Here is a 17,745-nt window from a genome sequence, read left to right on the forward strand (position 1 = left end):
ACTCCTTTGTTCCAAATATTGAGGAAGATGCCAGAGTTGAGGATGATGTTAAAGAGTTTAAGTATAGCCAATTGGGATTTGTGGTCTGTATATTTTATCATTTCATTTAGGATACCATCAACCTCATAGGTATTTTTGGGTTGGAGAGTTTGTATTTTGTCCTGTAGTTCATTTGATGTAATTGGAGAATCCAGTGGGTGTTGCTATTTGATCATGTATGGCTGAATTTCATGGCTGAAATTGTTCAGAGAAGAAGGCACAATGTGACTGGCTGGCTGGAGAGTATAGGAACACCATGGCAACTAGGTACTAAGTAGAGAGAGAGAGAGCAACGACTCTTGAGAAAAAGGAACTGCGCGGGCTGACGTATCAGACTCGGACATAACAATAGGACTTACTGTCTGCTTAAATGAACTTTATCTGAAATGTATGCTCTTCTTCTCTCCCTCTGTCCTTCTCGCTGTTTTGCAGTGGTACCTGGGATAAGGACTCCAGACCCCTCACCGCCCGCTGGACAGATCGCTGGACCCCTACTTTCTCCCCTGAGTGCGACCCGACCTGAACCGACCAACACCCCGCAAACGTGCCCACGTCTGACAGAGAGAAGCCCAACACCCCGCCCCCCCCAATCTGTCACCGTCTCCTCATCCCCAGCGCCTGAGAGACTAGAGCATCAGCATGGCTACAACAACCCCCCCCCAGAAAACAAGAGGAGAGCTACTCACTGCTAGATACACTATATATCTATATAGCCCATATATATCCCCCATTCATGGTTGGTTTATATGCCTATATTCATATATAGTACCAGTCACCTCAACTGTTTATTGGAAGAGAGCTAGCAGCCTATATATCCTGGGAAAGTGCACGTCGTCTTGTTCCTTTTCTTTCTTCTCGTCCACCCCACTTTGCCACGGAGGGGGCATAATCATGTGACTAAATCAAAGAGCTTCCCTATACCTTTCGTCGTCGTAGCCGAACTTTGAAGAGGGTCCGGCGGGCGAGAAAGGGACAGAGAGCTATGCGTCCTGTGTACGTGTATGTGCCGAAACGAGGGGAAAATCAAAGCTCTTGTTTCCTCTCCGTCTTTGCCCCCTTTCCCCCTCTCTCTGGTTGTTTCCGGACTCTGTTGAGTTTGTTGGGGGTTATTGCCCCTGGTTGGGTGGCTCGCGGATGTGGAGGTTTTAGCTGGGTCGGATACCAACCAGTTAATACCCCCCCCCCCCCCCCCCCCCCCCCACCACCACCACCACCACCACCACCATCTATCCACACCCCACCCTATCCCACACTCAACCCTGAGGAGGGACTCTCCCCCCACAGCCGTACCAAGAGGCTGAAGGCCTTCACCCGGCCACATGGCTTTTCCAGGGACATCTAGCAGTGCAAATGGAACCCCATGCAGAGGAGAACAACCTACCAACCATCACACCGTGAACTCATAGGGCAGGGGACGAGGGAGGGGATGGGGTATTGATGTTTAATATCGGTCAATCGGGTGACATATTGAAGCTGGTAAATAGGCTGCAACGAGAAGAGAAGTATTTCAACGAGAGGCTTGTGAGAAAATAACTTCTGTCTGGGAGGCTTGTTCATGTTTCATTTTTGTATAAAGGTAATTTCAGTTCTTTCCGATCAACCCACAAACTAACGGTCTGTACGATGCTATACAATGCAAAGGGCAGGTAGAAGGTCTGTAATTCTACTAACTGACTAGACGGGAGACATCCGTGACTTACGTGAACAGTGGAATATTGAATTGAGGAAAGTGCAATTTCGTTGGATAGCGGTTGGATAGTTAAATGTCTTTGTAAGATAGGTCGTTGAAACAATTGGTGAAAAGTATATATATTTTTCTTCCTAGTCCTTTCACACCTCCGGGACTCTAAAATATCGGGGTACAAAAAAAAAAAACGTCAATTAGAACGATAGCCTTGTGAGAAAATAAGGGGAGCTGTATTTTTTGTTTGTTCATCTTGTAAATTTGTTTGTATTGTAGAACAAAAAATCCCTTTAAGAAATATAATTTTAAAGCATCTCTTGCAGCTTTTGACTGCGATTCATTATTTTTTTTTAAACGCAAAATGATTAACTTATTTTAAGAAAGCACATGATTTTAAATAAAGAATTAGCGGCTTAAATTCTCATGAGGCAAAATCCGGAACAACTTTGTTGTAAAAATTATATTATATGGGCGTCCAAGTTCTGGTTTGATTGGCTAGACCTTCTCTAAGCCTTGTCCAATCGGAAGCACTTATTCCTGCAGTTGGCTTATGGGCTGGGGGTGGAAGTTCAGTGAGAAAGAGAAAAAGCAGAGGGACCCTCTGTGAGCATTTGTGTTGCGAACACGTTGATATCTACATGAAGGCAAGATCGCAACCAGACGGCGAAGCTTTTCAGTCGCTTCGCATGCAAATGACCATTTTATTAAAGTTTTTGTTTTTGTTTTTGTTTCCTATACTATACATACTATATATATACACTCTTATGACCGACTCATCCACTGTCGATCAAAAACGTATTAAATCTATTTAAAAAATCAACAAAAAAAAATCTGCATGTTCTGGTGTTAGTGACACATTTTTACATAGATTATGTAGAGTTAGTGAATAAAGACACTATTGTAATCCCAACATCAGGCACTTGCCACAATAGTCTATATTTGTTTGGCCCCTCGAGGCTTTTTTATTTTATTTTTACTGCTGTCCTTCACAATCAACCAGCTGAACGTCTTTAAGACTCTTATTCGCTTCTCATCATTTCGGAGTCGTTTTTTCCTATTTCGTTCCCTCTTGAAATGATCCGTTCTCGTTTCTTCTTAAAGTATATATATTTTGTTTGTATGTTCTCAAATTGCACGAAACAATTGTTCCTCATCAATGTGCCTTGAGCGATGGTCTAGTCCCGAGTTGTTGCACAATGTTCCAATGTGGAGAGTTACATTTCCCCCCCCCCCCCCCTTTGGATTTATTAGTTTCATCCCCCTCCCATTGTGTAGGAGTTGATCACAGTTGTAATACTGATAAGGAACATGAAATATAATGAAATTGCTGGTTATAATAAGCAGTATTACATCTGCTATTGGAAGACCTCTCAGGCCCGTATACAACAGTGCTTTTTCTTTCTATGATGCAACATGGAAGTGCTGTGTGAGTACAGGATCTGACATACTATCTCTGTCTTGTACTGCTGTTAAACGAGGCCAGAGTCAATCACCCTGATAGTGCCCCATTTTTAGTCGTTCAGTGAGTAGGAATAGAGCTCTTAGCTTTGTATCTTATAGATAGTTTAGTTAACCCCCGAGCCGCCCCCTACTTGAAACCCATTTTTTTGAGAATGTTGAGAATACTAGTCTATTGATATTTATGGATGTTGCTGAAATTTCTAAATGGAAACGACCTTTTGTTTTGGAGTCTTCCTGTTTTTTTGTTGTTGTTTTTTTTTTTCGTCTTTTTTTTTCTCCCAGAAGTGAATAATGAGAAAGATATATGCAATACCTGCTTGCACTCATGTAGACATACACTAGTCATTTTATTTAGTCGTTTTTTTGGGGTGATCTTTTTTATTTTATTTTTTATAAAGTTAGCCTGCACTTGACTGGCTGCATGGTTGGGGGTCGGTCCATTTGGCAGACCCACTCATGGAGAACAAAGGTTTCGCAAAGCCTAGTCAGCCTCGCTCGGGTACATGACTTTATTTGTATTCAACACGTACAAGATGACCGCAAAATATAGTAGGGTTCTCCTTTTTGTATATTCTTGGTCACAAGCAAGCCTTTCAACAAGTCAAACTTCCTCTCCATCACAAAATCCACATTTCCGACAGACTAAGAAATATGACGTCCAACAAGAACAAAACTCCCACTTTCTATACCCTTTACTTCAAACGGACTTCCAAATTGCATATATATGAATTGTTTATCTGTCTATTACATATATCATTTTTAAATAACGACAGTTTGAGTATTGGGAAGCCTTTCCCAAGGTGTCCAACGTGATGGTTTAGTAGTAACACGTGCGTGGGTTGTGTGTTTCATTTAGTAGGACCGTTTTTGTTTTGTCTTTGTTCTTGCCTACCCTTTAGCGATGAGTTGGGCATTACTTTCTTAATTATCTGCACTAAAATATGAAATAAATGACAATAGTGAGAATTATTGAAAAACTGCTTCCAGGGCTTTAAAAGAGCGAAGGGGGGGAAAAAAAACTATTGCACGGACATTTTTGTCACAAAACCTTGTTGTGGACAGCCTAGCATCTAATCAGCAAGATTTGGCTGTGTGTAAAATACGACAAAATTGCACCCTTTTTAAAGAAAGAAAGAAAAAAAGAAAGACTAAAAGCAATAGTTTGGGCAGTCTGTTTTTGTTCTTGTGTTGTGTGTGTCGTTTAGTTATGGGTACAGAAGTGGAGGAAAGATGTGGTGATGATGAGAAAGAGAGAGAGAGAAAAAAGCTATAGAGCAAGCAAGGGCCGAAAGGCCTGACTGTGGGAGACCTGTTGTTTGTATGTTGTATAGTTTTATTAATTACACTGATTTTAAAGCTGCCCTATTTTATAATGCAGGACTTTTGTAACATTAATTAAATGAGGAAAAAACTAGTGTTGTGAATTCTCTGATTGTTTGTATTAAGGCCACATTAATAGAACTGGTTTTGTTTGTTCCATGGGAACTGGATTTAAGTTGAAAACTTTCCTGTTTCCTGTTTCCTTATCTTTTTCTTTTTTTTCTTTCCTTTTTGTATGTATTTAAGGACTTGTTCTTCTTTTGATGGTATAGCGTATTCCTATACTTAAAAAGTATAGGGTATTGAGGTGAAAAGCCCATTGTAAATGGATGTTACAGTATGCTATATGTTGAAGGTTATTTGTTGCATCAGTGTTGATGAAGCTAAATCTAGGTAATTCTGAGGAAATTGGTAAGAAGAGTGTTTTTGTTTTTTTAATGCATTTAAAATTTAGTTTAGGCAGAAGACAATGACATAGACAGCCAAAGGATGCCCCTATTATAAATGCATCTCGGCATCTTTTTTTTTTGTGTTCACCATTCCATGCAGGAAAATAAACAGCTTGATATGCAACATGGTTCTTTTTCACATATTTCTTTCCTTGTCCCACTCTCACCCACTTCCTCACCAGAAACCGTGGGTCCTCTCAAACCACTTTCCATTCACACGCTCACGTGCGGCTCTTCATGGCATTTGCAAAACACACACACACAGTCCACATACACACGGCTCTTGCCTAGATAGAGGTGAGTTGTTCATGTATTGTCCAACTTTTGTAAAACTTTTCATCAAGGCTATGAACAGCCTATAGACTGGCGCTGTGTGGGAAGGTGTTTGGCATAACCTGTACATCACTTATCTGCAGTCAACCCTCTGCGCCCTGTAAAACATACTGGGGACCTCAAGAAGGTTATGACACTGAGGCGCTTGATGCTTAACCGAATCATCAAAATGTCATTCACATTTGTGCTAAATGAGAACCTTTTTTGAAAATCACATCCTCAAATGGGAGTTTACAACATAACCCACAGGGGCCTTGAACACTACTGACATTTTCCGTTCTACTACTTGGCTTCCCTCTCCTTGCGCTACCATATCCTAACCATTATCACACCATTCACCAGACCCACGGGCATCAACCACAAAACATACACGCCTTTAACTCACTCAGGATGGCTTGGCGAAGAGGAGGCTTTCCTTTTACATACCCACATCTTATTTTGAGCTTCTTATTCTCAACATTTTGCCAAATACTCCTCCGGAGTGTCTCAAATCTAGTTAATGAAAGATAGAACTGGTCAATATCATCCAGTGCAGGGTGGAGTACCAACACGTGCCTGTCAACGGACTCACTCGATCTCTGTAATCATTTGACAGACCACCATTAAGCCACACCTGAATGGTAGCCCTATGTGTAAAGTGCCATACAGAGTCTCATTTGTTAGCCCACAGAGTCCAATAGTTAGGACCCCTAGCACTCTTTAAAAAGTATTACAATATGAATATGCTGCTCATGTTGGAGAAGTGGGGCAATCCAAGAGAAATAGAGGGGGAACAAGCGGCTCATTTTGACGATCTGTCTAATCTGAGGCTACAAGAGGAGTGCTCACATCGGCCCGTTCCCTCCCTTTTCCATCCACTCACATCGGCCCGTTCCCTCCCTTTTCCATCCACTCACATCGGCCCGTTCCCTCCCTTTTTCATCCACTCACATCGGCCCACTCCCTCCCTTTTCCATCCACTCGGCCCGTTCCCTCCCTTTTTCATCCACTCACATCGGCCCACTCCCTCCCTTTTTCATCCACTCACATCGGCCCGTTCCCTCCCTTTTCCATCCACTCACATCGGCCCGTTCCCTCCCTTTTCCATCCACTCACATCGGCCCACTCCCTCCCTTTTTCATCCACTCACATCGGCCCACTCCCTCCCTTTTCCATCCACTCGGCCCGTTCCCTCCCTTTTCCATCCACTCGGCCCACTCCCTCCATTTTCCATCCACTCACGTCGGCCCACTCCCTCCATTTTCCATCCACTCACATCGGTTAGGTTCTTAGTTCCATCCTCACGGAACGTTAATATCTGTTATGACCAGTGGTGGGGTCGTTACCAAAAAAAGGTTATATATTACCTAACACAAGTAGCCCAATAATGACAGACACAAGCATTTCCTGTACTACATTCCCAGCTACAAGCTTGTTCAGCTCTCCCTGGGGTACAGCCTGTTCTCCTGATTGATTAAAATCCAGCCTTGGTTGTTTGGATGAGGTTGGCTTACAGTCATCTTCAGCAGCAGTGGTCAGGCCTCGGGGGTCTTTTGCTGCGAGTTTTGTCTTGGCCTGTTTCTTTTCCAGGTGCTTCAAGTGATTTGAAGTTGCGTTTTCAGCAGTGGAGAGGTGTTTCTCGCCTTGGCACAGTTTACGTTTGACAGTTATATTCTTATCATTTTGTCCTCTTACCTAATCAATGTAATGGGAGTACTTCCACGCTGGGGAACTCTATGTTTAAGACACTTCTGTCATTTTTTCATCTCCCTGACTTAAGCAGTTAGTCGTTAGTGCATGCGAAACTGGAATTTGGTGAGAGGATGTCAGACTCAGGATAAAAACAATTAGAATCTGGGACGGGGATTTTGAAATATTGCGCCCACAGAGGGAAGGAATAATAATCATCTGAGATGTTTATTTTGGATCAAAAACTGTAAAAGGAAAGGAATTATATAAAAAGTAACTAAAGTAACAACGACCTATCTTTGATCAGTTGTAATATTATTACTCAAATCGAACAGCACTCCGTTAGATTACTCGTTACCACCAAAAAAAAGTAATCTTATTGTAATGCGTTACTCCCAACACTGATTACACCTAACACGTTTCACTGCACCTGTTGTTATTTTTATTTTTTGAAATGCGGATTATGACCACTATTGAAGCTGCTCTTGAGGAATTCTACCACACGATTAGGAAACGGTGGAATAAAGGTCTGGCTTTGCAAATGTACATCAAAGGCCTTTTGTTGTCGTTCGTCGGTCCCAATTATTGTGGACATTGTTGCTGTATTGATTTCCCCCCAAGCAACTGTACTTGTAGAGTCTTTGGTTCAGGACTGAAGAAAAGCCTAATAGAATGTCGTTCAATGGTAATGGCAGAACGTTTCAGGCTCCCATCAGGGTATTTCGAAAGTTCACAACAAATAATACTTTCAATCAATTTAGAGACCTAAATGTGTGAAATATACCAATTGGGAGCTGAACATAGAGCGAATGGCATTCGCTAACGGCGTTACAATCATGCACGGTGTGGCTTCAATGACACCTGAGATACTTCTGTTCAAAGGGACTAGATACCAGCTGATCTCTTTTCTGTCTGACGTTGAATCCAGATCGACAAATTCTGGCCATTCCTGTTGTACCTGTGCTATTTCCCCTTTTGTTTTACTCCTTTGGCATAGTTTAGGGGTTGATAATATTTCGAAAAGGACAATTCAACTATTCAAAGAAAAGAACACATGTTCACACTGTTGCCTGTTGATAGAACCAAATTCATTGGAAAACAGCAAGGGACATACTGTTTGTTACGTTCTCTTTGAAGGGATAGAGGAAAGTAATTTGACGCGAAGAGCGGTAACATGGAAGATGTTCACTAGCGCTCCTCTGTAACGAGTAAATACATTGTCGCTAATCCTTTGCAAAGATATTTAATGTATCCTCTTGCAAAACCATTACATGGTGCTAAGTACTAAATCAAGCCGGGCGAGGGGGAGAGAAACGATAAAAGGGGACAATTTGAACTTACTATCATGCTTTCTGACAACGTATAAAGCATAGCAGTTTAATCTGCATGAGAACTATGCACTGATGAAATATATATCCATAAAGTATATTTACACATATTATCCATGTATATGTGTATGTATATTTGAAATGGTGAACTTTGGTATCTACTTTGTTAAATTCAGCCTTTGCCTTCTTTTATGATCAATTATTTTGTTTCGAGATCCCAGCTCAAGGACTGAACTAGTTATATGAAAATCATAAAGAAATCAAAACAAACCAGCATATTACATGACATATGAAAAAGATCAAATGTAGTGCCTGTGAAAACTGTATATTGCTCTTCTGAATACAATAATTGTTTGTAATTGTTTAAATCTCTGAACACCAGTAGCCTTTGCTGTCTGTCAGACCCCTCTGATTATAGCTAATGTAAAATAACCATAAATATATAACTGCATGATCTTCCATAATCGCCTAGTAAGATGTTATGAATACAACAACAAAAAATCGACAAAAATCTGAATGCTATGTCTTTCTTTTTTTCCCTTCCTGTTACTTCTACCCCCTTTGACCCCTTCTCTTTCTCACCACTCCCTACAAATTACATGTTTTCTTTATTTCTACACTTTGATTGTATTGAACCATCCTGACTCCATCCTCATCCGACAGAGTTTTTTGGAGGGTATTTGGTCTCTGGTGTTAGGTTGTGTTTTTGTTGGACTCCCTCCAATCAATCTCATTGACTTTAGCGATGGTTGTGGTACCATGATGACTGGGCCCCTGGACTCCTATACCGACTGACCATCGGCACTCAGCTCTCTCTCTCTGCTCTTGTCAAGTATAGGAGTACCATTGATGAGAACCATGAGAGCGCAGCAGCTCCAGTGTGAATCTACCTTAAAGGCCCTTCCTACGGGGGGGGAATCAATGGCTGCAGTCATTTCTGCTCTGTTCGGCACTATCGACGACAGAATCCCTCATTGAGCTGCCGGGAGCCCCGAAGTTGGGCTTTCTGAGAGAGGCCTGCTCAGGCTCCCAGGGTAGCACTTCAAAAGAGCTGTGAAACAGTGCGAAGGTGAATGGGTAAGGTCCATAAAGACGGCTTCACACACCTAAGAGACTCTCAGCTAAACAATGCTAAGCCCCAATCCTGTTAGCTCGATTGGCTCATCTAACTCACCCGAGGATAGACTTCCCAATGTCTTAAAGCCCCATGTTCCAAACTGGTCAGCCCGTCCAATGTGGGAAGCGGCTATCTTTGAAACCGAAATTGAGGCAGTAGGCGATTTCAATCAGACGTGACTTACTTTCATAATAAAAGTGGAGCTTAGTAGACTAGTGTTTCACTTTTTGGATGTCAAACTAGGAAGTTGAACTGCTGTCGATACTTGTTCATATGGTGTGTTAGTGAATATGGCAACTTCACCCAGCCTTCAGTCTCAAATCTCCACCATGGTCAAGCTAGTTGTAACAAAGACAATCTTGACAAAAGTCAGCTTGAGAGAAACTGAGTGACCGAGGGAGGAGATCAGTGAACTCCTGGTTCAGTCTGAGTCACACATCCCCATCACGGAGTCCTCCATTATCCCAGAATCCTCCATTATCCCAGAATCCTCCATTATCCCAGAATCCCATCACTGCCTCCCCACGTCCTCATAAACCACCATCAGACGTTTTATGATTCAACAGATAAGTGAAACTGACTAGAACCTTGTGCCTCTACTATACTTTTATGGAACAGAAGACGATAAACCACTAAGCACCTATTGTTTGTTGGATGTTACTAGCTCCATTGTTGTTTGACTGTCATTCTATCCATCCTATGTTAAGATGGGAGTTGTTGTTACCACTCAGTTGTCCTGGGAACGCTTTGTGTGACTGTTTTTCCGTTTCCCTTTCTACTGTTGTTTCTTGTCAAACTGGTGTAGAATCATCCCTCTCGGCCCGTTAGTGAAACCATCACATCCACGCAGACTCAATTACTGGAAGCAAGATGTGCATTTCCTATGCAACAACAACAAAAACATGAAATAAAGACGCTAATGCCGTATTTCAGTGGCCTTGTTACTTATTTCACAAATGCACTGATTGTGATGGTCTGTAACTTGTCAGGTGTTTGTGCGAAACTGCTACTATTCACTCATTGAAATATTAAAGCGATGGAAAGGATCACAGACAGACAAAAATTATTAATTCAGGCTGAAGTGCAGAGTAATGAAAGGTAGTTCAAACATAAACAGTATCACGCCTCTCTGACAAATTCGGAATTTCACAGTGTGGTAAAATGAGTCTGCTTGATCACAACTTGCTTTCTATCGCAATTGTGTGAGGGATCACCTGATGTTTGGTGGATATGTGCAGCATTAAAGGGCCTCTATGACTAATCCCAGCACTTAGTGGTTTGAAGTGCTGATGCCAGCTGTCTGAGGGGAGATGAAGCCTGCGCTCTGTTGAACGCTGCATGGCTGCTTCATACTGGTGTCTTACTCTCACGCCTCATTTCAGCCACAAGTGTTTCTTGGCTCGATCTCACTTTGGTGGTTAAAAATGCAAAAGAGTTGCACATGTGCGTAGTGATGGCATGAACTCTTTGACACACTCCTACTTTAAATCCCTTACTGTGCTTTTTTTCCCCCACGTTGGTTAACCACTTGAATAAATGTCCTGGTATGGTGAGGTGAAACTTTTTCTATTGTTAGACAACCGTGAAGGAACACATTGTAATTCAAGTAGGTGATTACACAGCGTTAATACATAAACTACCCAATGTCGAAAGGCTCATTTTATCAGAGGGCTTCAAGAGACACCAACAATGTCCACTATGGGCACTCATGAGTATCAAAAAGGTCCCCGAATCTTAGACATCGTTGGACAGAAAAGGGCACACCTCTCCACCACACCCATAAGCAAAAGGTTGTGAATTTAGTTGAAGGTTTGGTAACCTAAAACTGAGGATTGTGTAGGATTTCGTTGATACAGCACATGCATTTTTATCTTGATACAGTGCATCAGGTATTATATAGTATAAGACTACAGTTTGTCTGTCTTAAGAGATTCAGGAAGTTGATGGAAATATTTTGTACTAAGATCAAAGATGGATAATAAATTAACATAGTTCACTCAGGCCTTTTACCATTGAAAAGAAATGGTACATTCTGATCTACTCAGCTGGGTGTGTCTCCCATAGCCACCATTGCAATAGGAGCTGGGTCTGGTCTACTTAGTTCATTCACTTTCATTGAACTAGAAAAAGACAGTGAGTCTCTGCTAACCTCACATTTTTTTTTTTCTACAGCTATAAGACTCCTGAAATCGGCAGGAAAGTATCATTTTGTTGTCATCTATGGCCATCTACTTTAAGTGCTGCCTGTCTTCACAGTAGCCTACTTGGTGTGTGAACTCTTGACTCCTATTGCCTTGCAGATGATTGTTTACACATCAACCAGGATTAAGGGGGCGATTTGTGACTGTTGTTTTGGTAATCAGTGCCTGTTTTGGAGGGGGAGGGGTTTCTCCTCTTTTCTGGGTATATAACCAGGTTCTCACGTTCCCGGGGAAGGCTTACCCGCTCAAAGATCTCTCCTTCACGGTTGACAACTTCACGGTATCCCCCCTCCCAGAGTGCAAAGAAACTTGGCGTGATCCTGGACAACACCTTGTCGTTCACTGCAAACATCAAAGCATTGACTCCCTCCTTTTATTTATTTTTATTTCACCTTTATTTAACCAGGTAGGCCTGTTGAGAACAAGTTCTAATTTACAACTGCGACCTGGCCGGGATAAAGCAAAGCAGTGCGGCAAAAACAACAACACAGAGTTATACATGGGATAAACAAACGTACAATCAATAACACAATAGAAAAATCTGTATGCAGTGTGTGCAAATGAAGTAAGGAAGGAGGTAAGGCAACAAATAGGCCAATAGTGGTGAAGTAATTACAATTTAGCAATTTACACTGGAGTGATACATGTGCAGATGAGGATGGGCAAGTAGAAATACTGGTGTGCAAAAGAGCACAAAAACAAGTATGGGGATGAGGTAGGTAGTTGGTTGGATGGGCTATTTAAAGATGGGCTGTGTGCAGCTGCAGCGACCGGTAAGCTGTTCTGACAGCTGATGCTTAAAGTTAGTAAGGGAGATATAAGTCTCCAACTTCAGTGATTTTGCAATTCGGTCCAGTCATTGGCAGCAGAGAATTGGAAGGAAAGGCGGCCAAATGAGGTATTGGCATTGGGGATGACCAGTGAAATATACCTGCATGCTACGGGTGGGTGTTGCTATGGTGTCCAGTGAGCTGAGATAAGGCGGAGCTTTACCTAGCAAAGACTTATAGAAACGGATGGCACTGTGATAGACTGCATCCAATAGACTGCAAAGCTGTTGGCCGGGGTTGGGGTAGCCAGGTGGAAAGCATGGCTAGCCGTAGAGAAATGCTTATTGAAATTCTCGATTATCGTGTTCCTGCTCCTGCATGCTCATGCTCTGCAACATCCATAGAGTACGACCTTTCCTCACACAGGAGGTGGCGCAGGTCCTAATCCAAGCACTTGGCCTCTCCCGTTTGGACTATTGTAACTCGCTTTTGGCTGGGCTCCCCGCTTGTGCCATCAAACCCCTGCGACTTATCCAGAACGCTGCTGCCTGCCTGCTGTTCAACCTTCCCACGCTCTCCCATGTCACCCCGCTCCTCCACTCACTCCACTGGCTTTCAGTCGAAGCTCACATCCTCTACAAAACCATGGTACTTGCCCCTATACCTTCAGGCTATGCTCAAACCCTACACCCCAACCCAAGCACTTCATTCTTGGCCCTCCCAGCTGCCGCTCCACTCAGTCCAAGCTCTTCTCTGTCCTGGCACCACAATGGTGGAACCAGCTTCCCCCTGAAGCTAGGACAGCAAAGTCCCTGCCCATCTTCCAAAAACATCTGAAACCCTACCTCTTCATAGAGTATTTTAAATAATCTCACAGTCCCGCCCCATAGTACTTTCTATGCCTATGATATGTGGTTATCCCACCTAGCTATCTTAAGATGAATGCACTAACTAAGTCGCTCTAGATAAGAGCATCTGCTAAATGATTCAAATGTAAAATGTGAGAATTATTCTTCCTATTTTAAAGGTGGCAGTGCGACATGGTGAAGTCTGACGAGTGTTTTATATATATTTCCACACTATGAGGTTGAAATAATACTGTGAAATTGTAAAACATTATGAAAAGGGCGTTATCACTAAAAGGGCTGTTTGAAAAGACTGTTTTGGTGGGATGGAGTTTTGGCCTGCCTGGTGACATCACCATGTGGTAAATTAGTTAATAGATCAATAAGAAAGAGAGTTCCAAACAAACAGTTTTCCCTTCCCCATTCAGACCTCCCAGACAGTCCTTTTACTCTTTGCTAATAAGCTATTTTTGTTTATTTTTAACCATTTTAATTGAAAATAATCCCAGTAAACTACTTAATTGTTACCCAAAAAGAATGTAATATTGAGATAAAACAGCTGCATTGGGCATTTACGTGATCTGTCTGGTTCTGGACCTGCTTTGTCATGAACTTCACTTGATTGCCTATTATGCTAACTGTGTCAACCTCTTAGGACGTCAACCCTGAGGAGTGCAGTCTCTCTCTCCATCTCTCTCTCTCTCCGTAGGCACTTTCTCAGAGACGCGGTGTGGTGGGGAGTGAACTTGGATTCTCCTGGGGGAGCAGTGCAGACTAAGCGTTGGGTTTCAGGACGAGAGACAATCCTGAGACGAAACCGCAAGAGGTGCTGTGAATAATTCACCAGTAACAAAGGGCATCACGTTTCCCCCCCACGGTGACCTCACACGCCCCCCTCCCAGAAGTGCCTGTAAGTAAGCATTTCACTGTAGGTCTAAACCTGTTGTTTATGAAGAATGTGACAAATAACATTTGATTTGATTCGACAAAAGGTCAGAGGTCATGTTTCCTGTTTGAAGACTTTGGAAATGCTTCCTTTCTCCCTTTGTTCCTTTATTCCTTCCTTCCGTCCTTCTTTACTACCTAAAAGTAATCTCTTAAGCCTGGCATGGATACACACACAGACTCTTTCACAAGTCCCATAGTGACAGATCTGCAGCACCATCAAGGATCGAAGGACAGATGGATCCCTTTTCAAGGAAAGTTTTAGCCCACACTTTACAAACTCTATCAATAGAAAAAATAATTTATGGATTCCGTTGACTGATAGTCAGTCACTTGAGTTAGGAGCCAGATGCAGAGCAATCCCTCATTAAAACATAGATCATAAATTGAGGAGGATCTGGAGGGGGCTAATCTGGGATGTAAAGCCCTCCTGGCAAAATGATAATTAATTTCCCTTCGTTTGCTTAGCCGATCTCACACAGAGACAAAGCCTCTCCAATGTGGGCATGACTTGTGGCAAGGTTTTTAATTCTTTAACAAACCGCTTAGAGACTAGATCCACACCTACTGTAGCTAAATGAGTTGTTAAAACGTATTTTCTTTAGATTGATTTATTTGAAAGGCTTAGTAACGGCACCTGTGTCCTTCTATATCCATGTATATAGCCAAGTTATCATTACTCATTGTGTATTTATTCCTTGTATTATTATTTGTTCTATATTGTTCTCTCTGCATTGTTGGGAAGGGCCGTAAGTAAGCATTTCACTGTTAGTCTACACCTGTTGTTTACGAAGCATGTGACAAATCAAATTTGATTTGATATCCCCATTGCCTCTACATTGAGATTGGCTTGACCATTACTTTAGTTCCATGGCATCAAATGTTTCTCGAGGTTGGAGGTTTTCTTAGCATATGTGTGATGTAATGTGTCTACAGCGTGGTCTCAGGGAAATTCGTATTATTCTGTACGAAAACCTATGACACCTTTTGGTATGATAGATTAAGTCACATTACGAATGGAATAGCGGTTGTACAATATCATACGAATTATAGGACATATAGTATCATATGTCTTACCCAGTCATACAATAGCATACGAATTGGATGAAGTACCTTATCATATGTAGAGTATTATACGTCTTTCTCTGAGACCAGGTTGTGCTGTAACAACAAAGGAGAATTAAAGCCAATTTAAGCTTGATCTGTTTATGAGGACGGAGGCTTCGTATGGAGGTGATGCAATTGAAGAGTCTCCCCGGAGACATGCAGATGGCCAAATCAGGCTCCGTACCGCATCTCCGCGCGCCTCTCAAATTTTGTAACAATGCGGGGGGCTCCATATTAGCTCCACATTGACATGATTGGTTAATGGTAGGTGGGGGCGTCCTGTATAAACTTCCTGTACAAATACAAATGTACTTCTTTGGCGAGTTACTTCACAATAGCTCTGCTCCGCTAAGCGCAAGAAGTATGAGAGCCCTGAAATCTGCGTAGGCTACATCGCAGTAAATAACGTACGGGCACTTCAGACGTCGATTGATCATGCAAAGCCTTTTACGTCGAGAATTTACGTTGGTGGTTAGGGGAATTAACGAGAAAATGTAAGGATAATTTATGTTAAAGGTTAGGAGAACTAAAACGACAAAAGTTGAGGAGAATTTACGTAGCAGGTTAGGTGAAATCGGTTAACTTGACCTAACATGCTACTGTTGTCCCCGAAGCGACTCAACGTTTTGGATTGCTAGACGTTGCGGATTACGCCCACCCATCCTTCCTGACCAACCTCACTGCTTTAATTCCTGTATAACAACATGACTACACCGTTAGTAAGTATCATACATTTTAGAGGTGCTCAGAAATACAGAAATACATAAAGTATGGCTCTGAGGCCAGGCTGGTGTCTGTCGGTGAACACACAACAAATAAATAGCCCAAGGGGTCTGAATCATCAGTGTTCCTCATACCCAGCACCTGGTTGTTGATGTGGGTCCACACATGGAATGTGTTCTTACCTCAGGCTAAACTGGGCGTTAACGAACAAACCCCCTCATTAGAGGTCAGACGTTAGATTTGTGATCATTGTTCAGGTATTGTTCAGAAGTCAAGAGTTGTGATCAAATGTTGTTTAGACTTTATTCAGACACGCTTCAGGAGTTGATCAGACGTTGTTCAGGCGTTGTTCAAACCTATGTGTTGTGATATCAGACGTTGTTCAGTTGTGGGGCATAGAGATCCTATAATTCACAGTGATTCTATTTGTAATTTAATGTGATGGGGGCCTGTTTTAAACCTGCACATTCCAACGCCTCTGACTAAGTGGTGCTACAGTACAGTCAGTCATTTGCCTTTCACTGAGTGTAATCAGAGCATGAGATTACAATCCCATAGAGTAATCAGAGGAGAGTTTGAACGCCATATAATTGTATTACCACAATAGGCCATCAGTGTAGGCCTGAAGTGTAATTATCTAGCTTCTTCCACAACTCAAAACAGATGTTACTTATTATGGCCTGATGAGTTGTTGTGGTCCAATAATCATATAGTTCTCTCTCATAGAGCAGTCCGTTTCAATATGATTTCTAGTGTGGTGGTGTTGGAGGGAAACGGAATACAGAATCTCAACATAAAAGAGTGGGAAAGCGGGGAATGAAAGACATAAATGGTCTGAGAGAGGTTGTAAGGAAGAGATGTGAGGAAAAGCAACTCAGTGGTTCCATTTTACTTTATTTGACTGCTGTGGTGGTATCTCCTGGCATTAAAAGGTTTTAACAGCTTGTGTCACGACAGGACAGACATAGACCCTTGTGTTATGGGGCCATTGCTGTGTGTGTGCTTGTGTGTACATGTATCGTGTGTGTGTGTGTGTGTGTGTGTGTGTGTGTGTGTGGGTGGGTGGGTGGAGGGGAGAGCTACACCGGGGTTGCACCGTTTTTAATTATCGGATGTAAAGCGTCTGTAATTCCACCTGTGCCTTTTGTTGCAGAGCGCTCCACAAACGAGAGGGATTCCGTCTGTGGCCTGTCCCGCGCGCTCAGGATTACCACGCATCGTTAATCAAAGGCAACGCTGCAGGACCGAGTAGGGACTCTGCGCCGCAGAGAAAAGTTCGCCCCAGGTGATAGCAAGCTCATTATCATATTATCGCCTCAGGCACAACCATTAGAGTGGAAATTGCAGACAAGCGTTTTTTGAGAAACGGGGAGATTCATGCGGAGATCAGAGGAATGACTTGGAACCCCCCCTCGAACCCTCTCTCTCTCTCTCCCTCTCTCTGGAGTGCTCTGTGTCCTCTGTTTCTCTCTCTTGCTCTATTTCTCTCTCCCAGTTGTCTCTTTTTTTCTTTTCCATTTTCTTCCAGGTTTCTTGTACACTTTTCCAACTATTGAGCTAAGGTGAGCTGTACTGCCCTGGTCTGGTTATGCATCCAGTTGCTAGAACCATGCTGGACATGACAACGTGAACCAGCACAGTACGGTTTGGGTCAGCACAATATTGTGAAAAGGGCATATTGTTACTCTCTCACGCCCCCTTTTTAGTCTTTCTGTGTCCTTGATTTATTCTACTTCTGTTTGGTTCAATTCCAAC

At 42.5% G+C, this 17,745-nt stretch overlaps 1 protein-coding gene across 9 annotated transcripts in view; it reads left to right on the forward strand.

Moving 5' to 3' along the window:
* nfia (nuclear factor I/A) overlaps positions 1-10,326 on the forward strand; it is a 188,497-nt gene extending 178,171 nt beyond the window's left edge. For all 9 annotated transcript variants that reach the window (XM_031786323.1, XM_031786326.1, XM_031786322.1 and 6 more), the window contains one exon: positions 472-10,326. In XM_031786323.1, coding sequence (XP_031642183.1) covers positions 472-486 — 15 coding nt within the window. In that variant the 3' untranslated portion in view covers positions 487-10,326. The remainder of the gene's footprint in view (positions 1-471) is intronic.
* Positions 10,327-17,745: the final 7,419 nt, after the last annotated feature.

This window comes from Oncorhynchus kisutch, linkage group LG13 (assembly GCF_002021735.2).
Source record: "Oncorhynchus kisutch isolate 150728-3 linkage group LG13, Okis_V2, whole genome shotgun sequence".
NCBI lineage: Eukaryota > Metazoa > Chordata > Actinopteri > Salmoniformes > Salmonidae > Oncorhynchus > Oncorhynchus kisutch.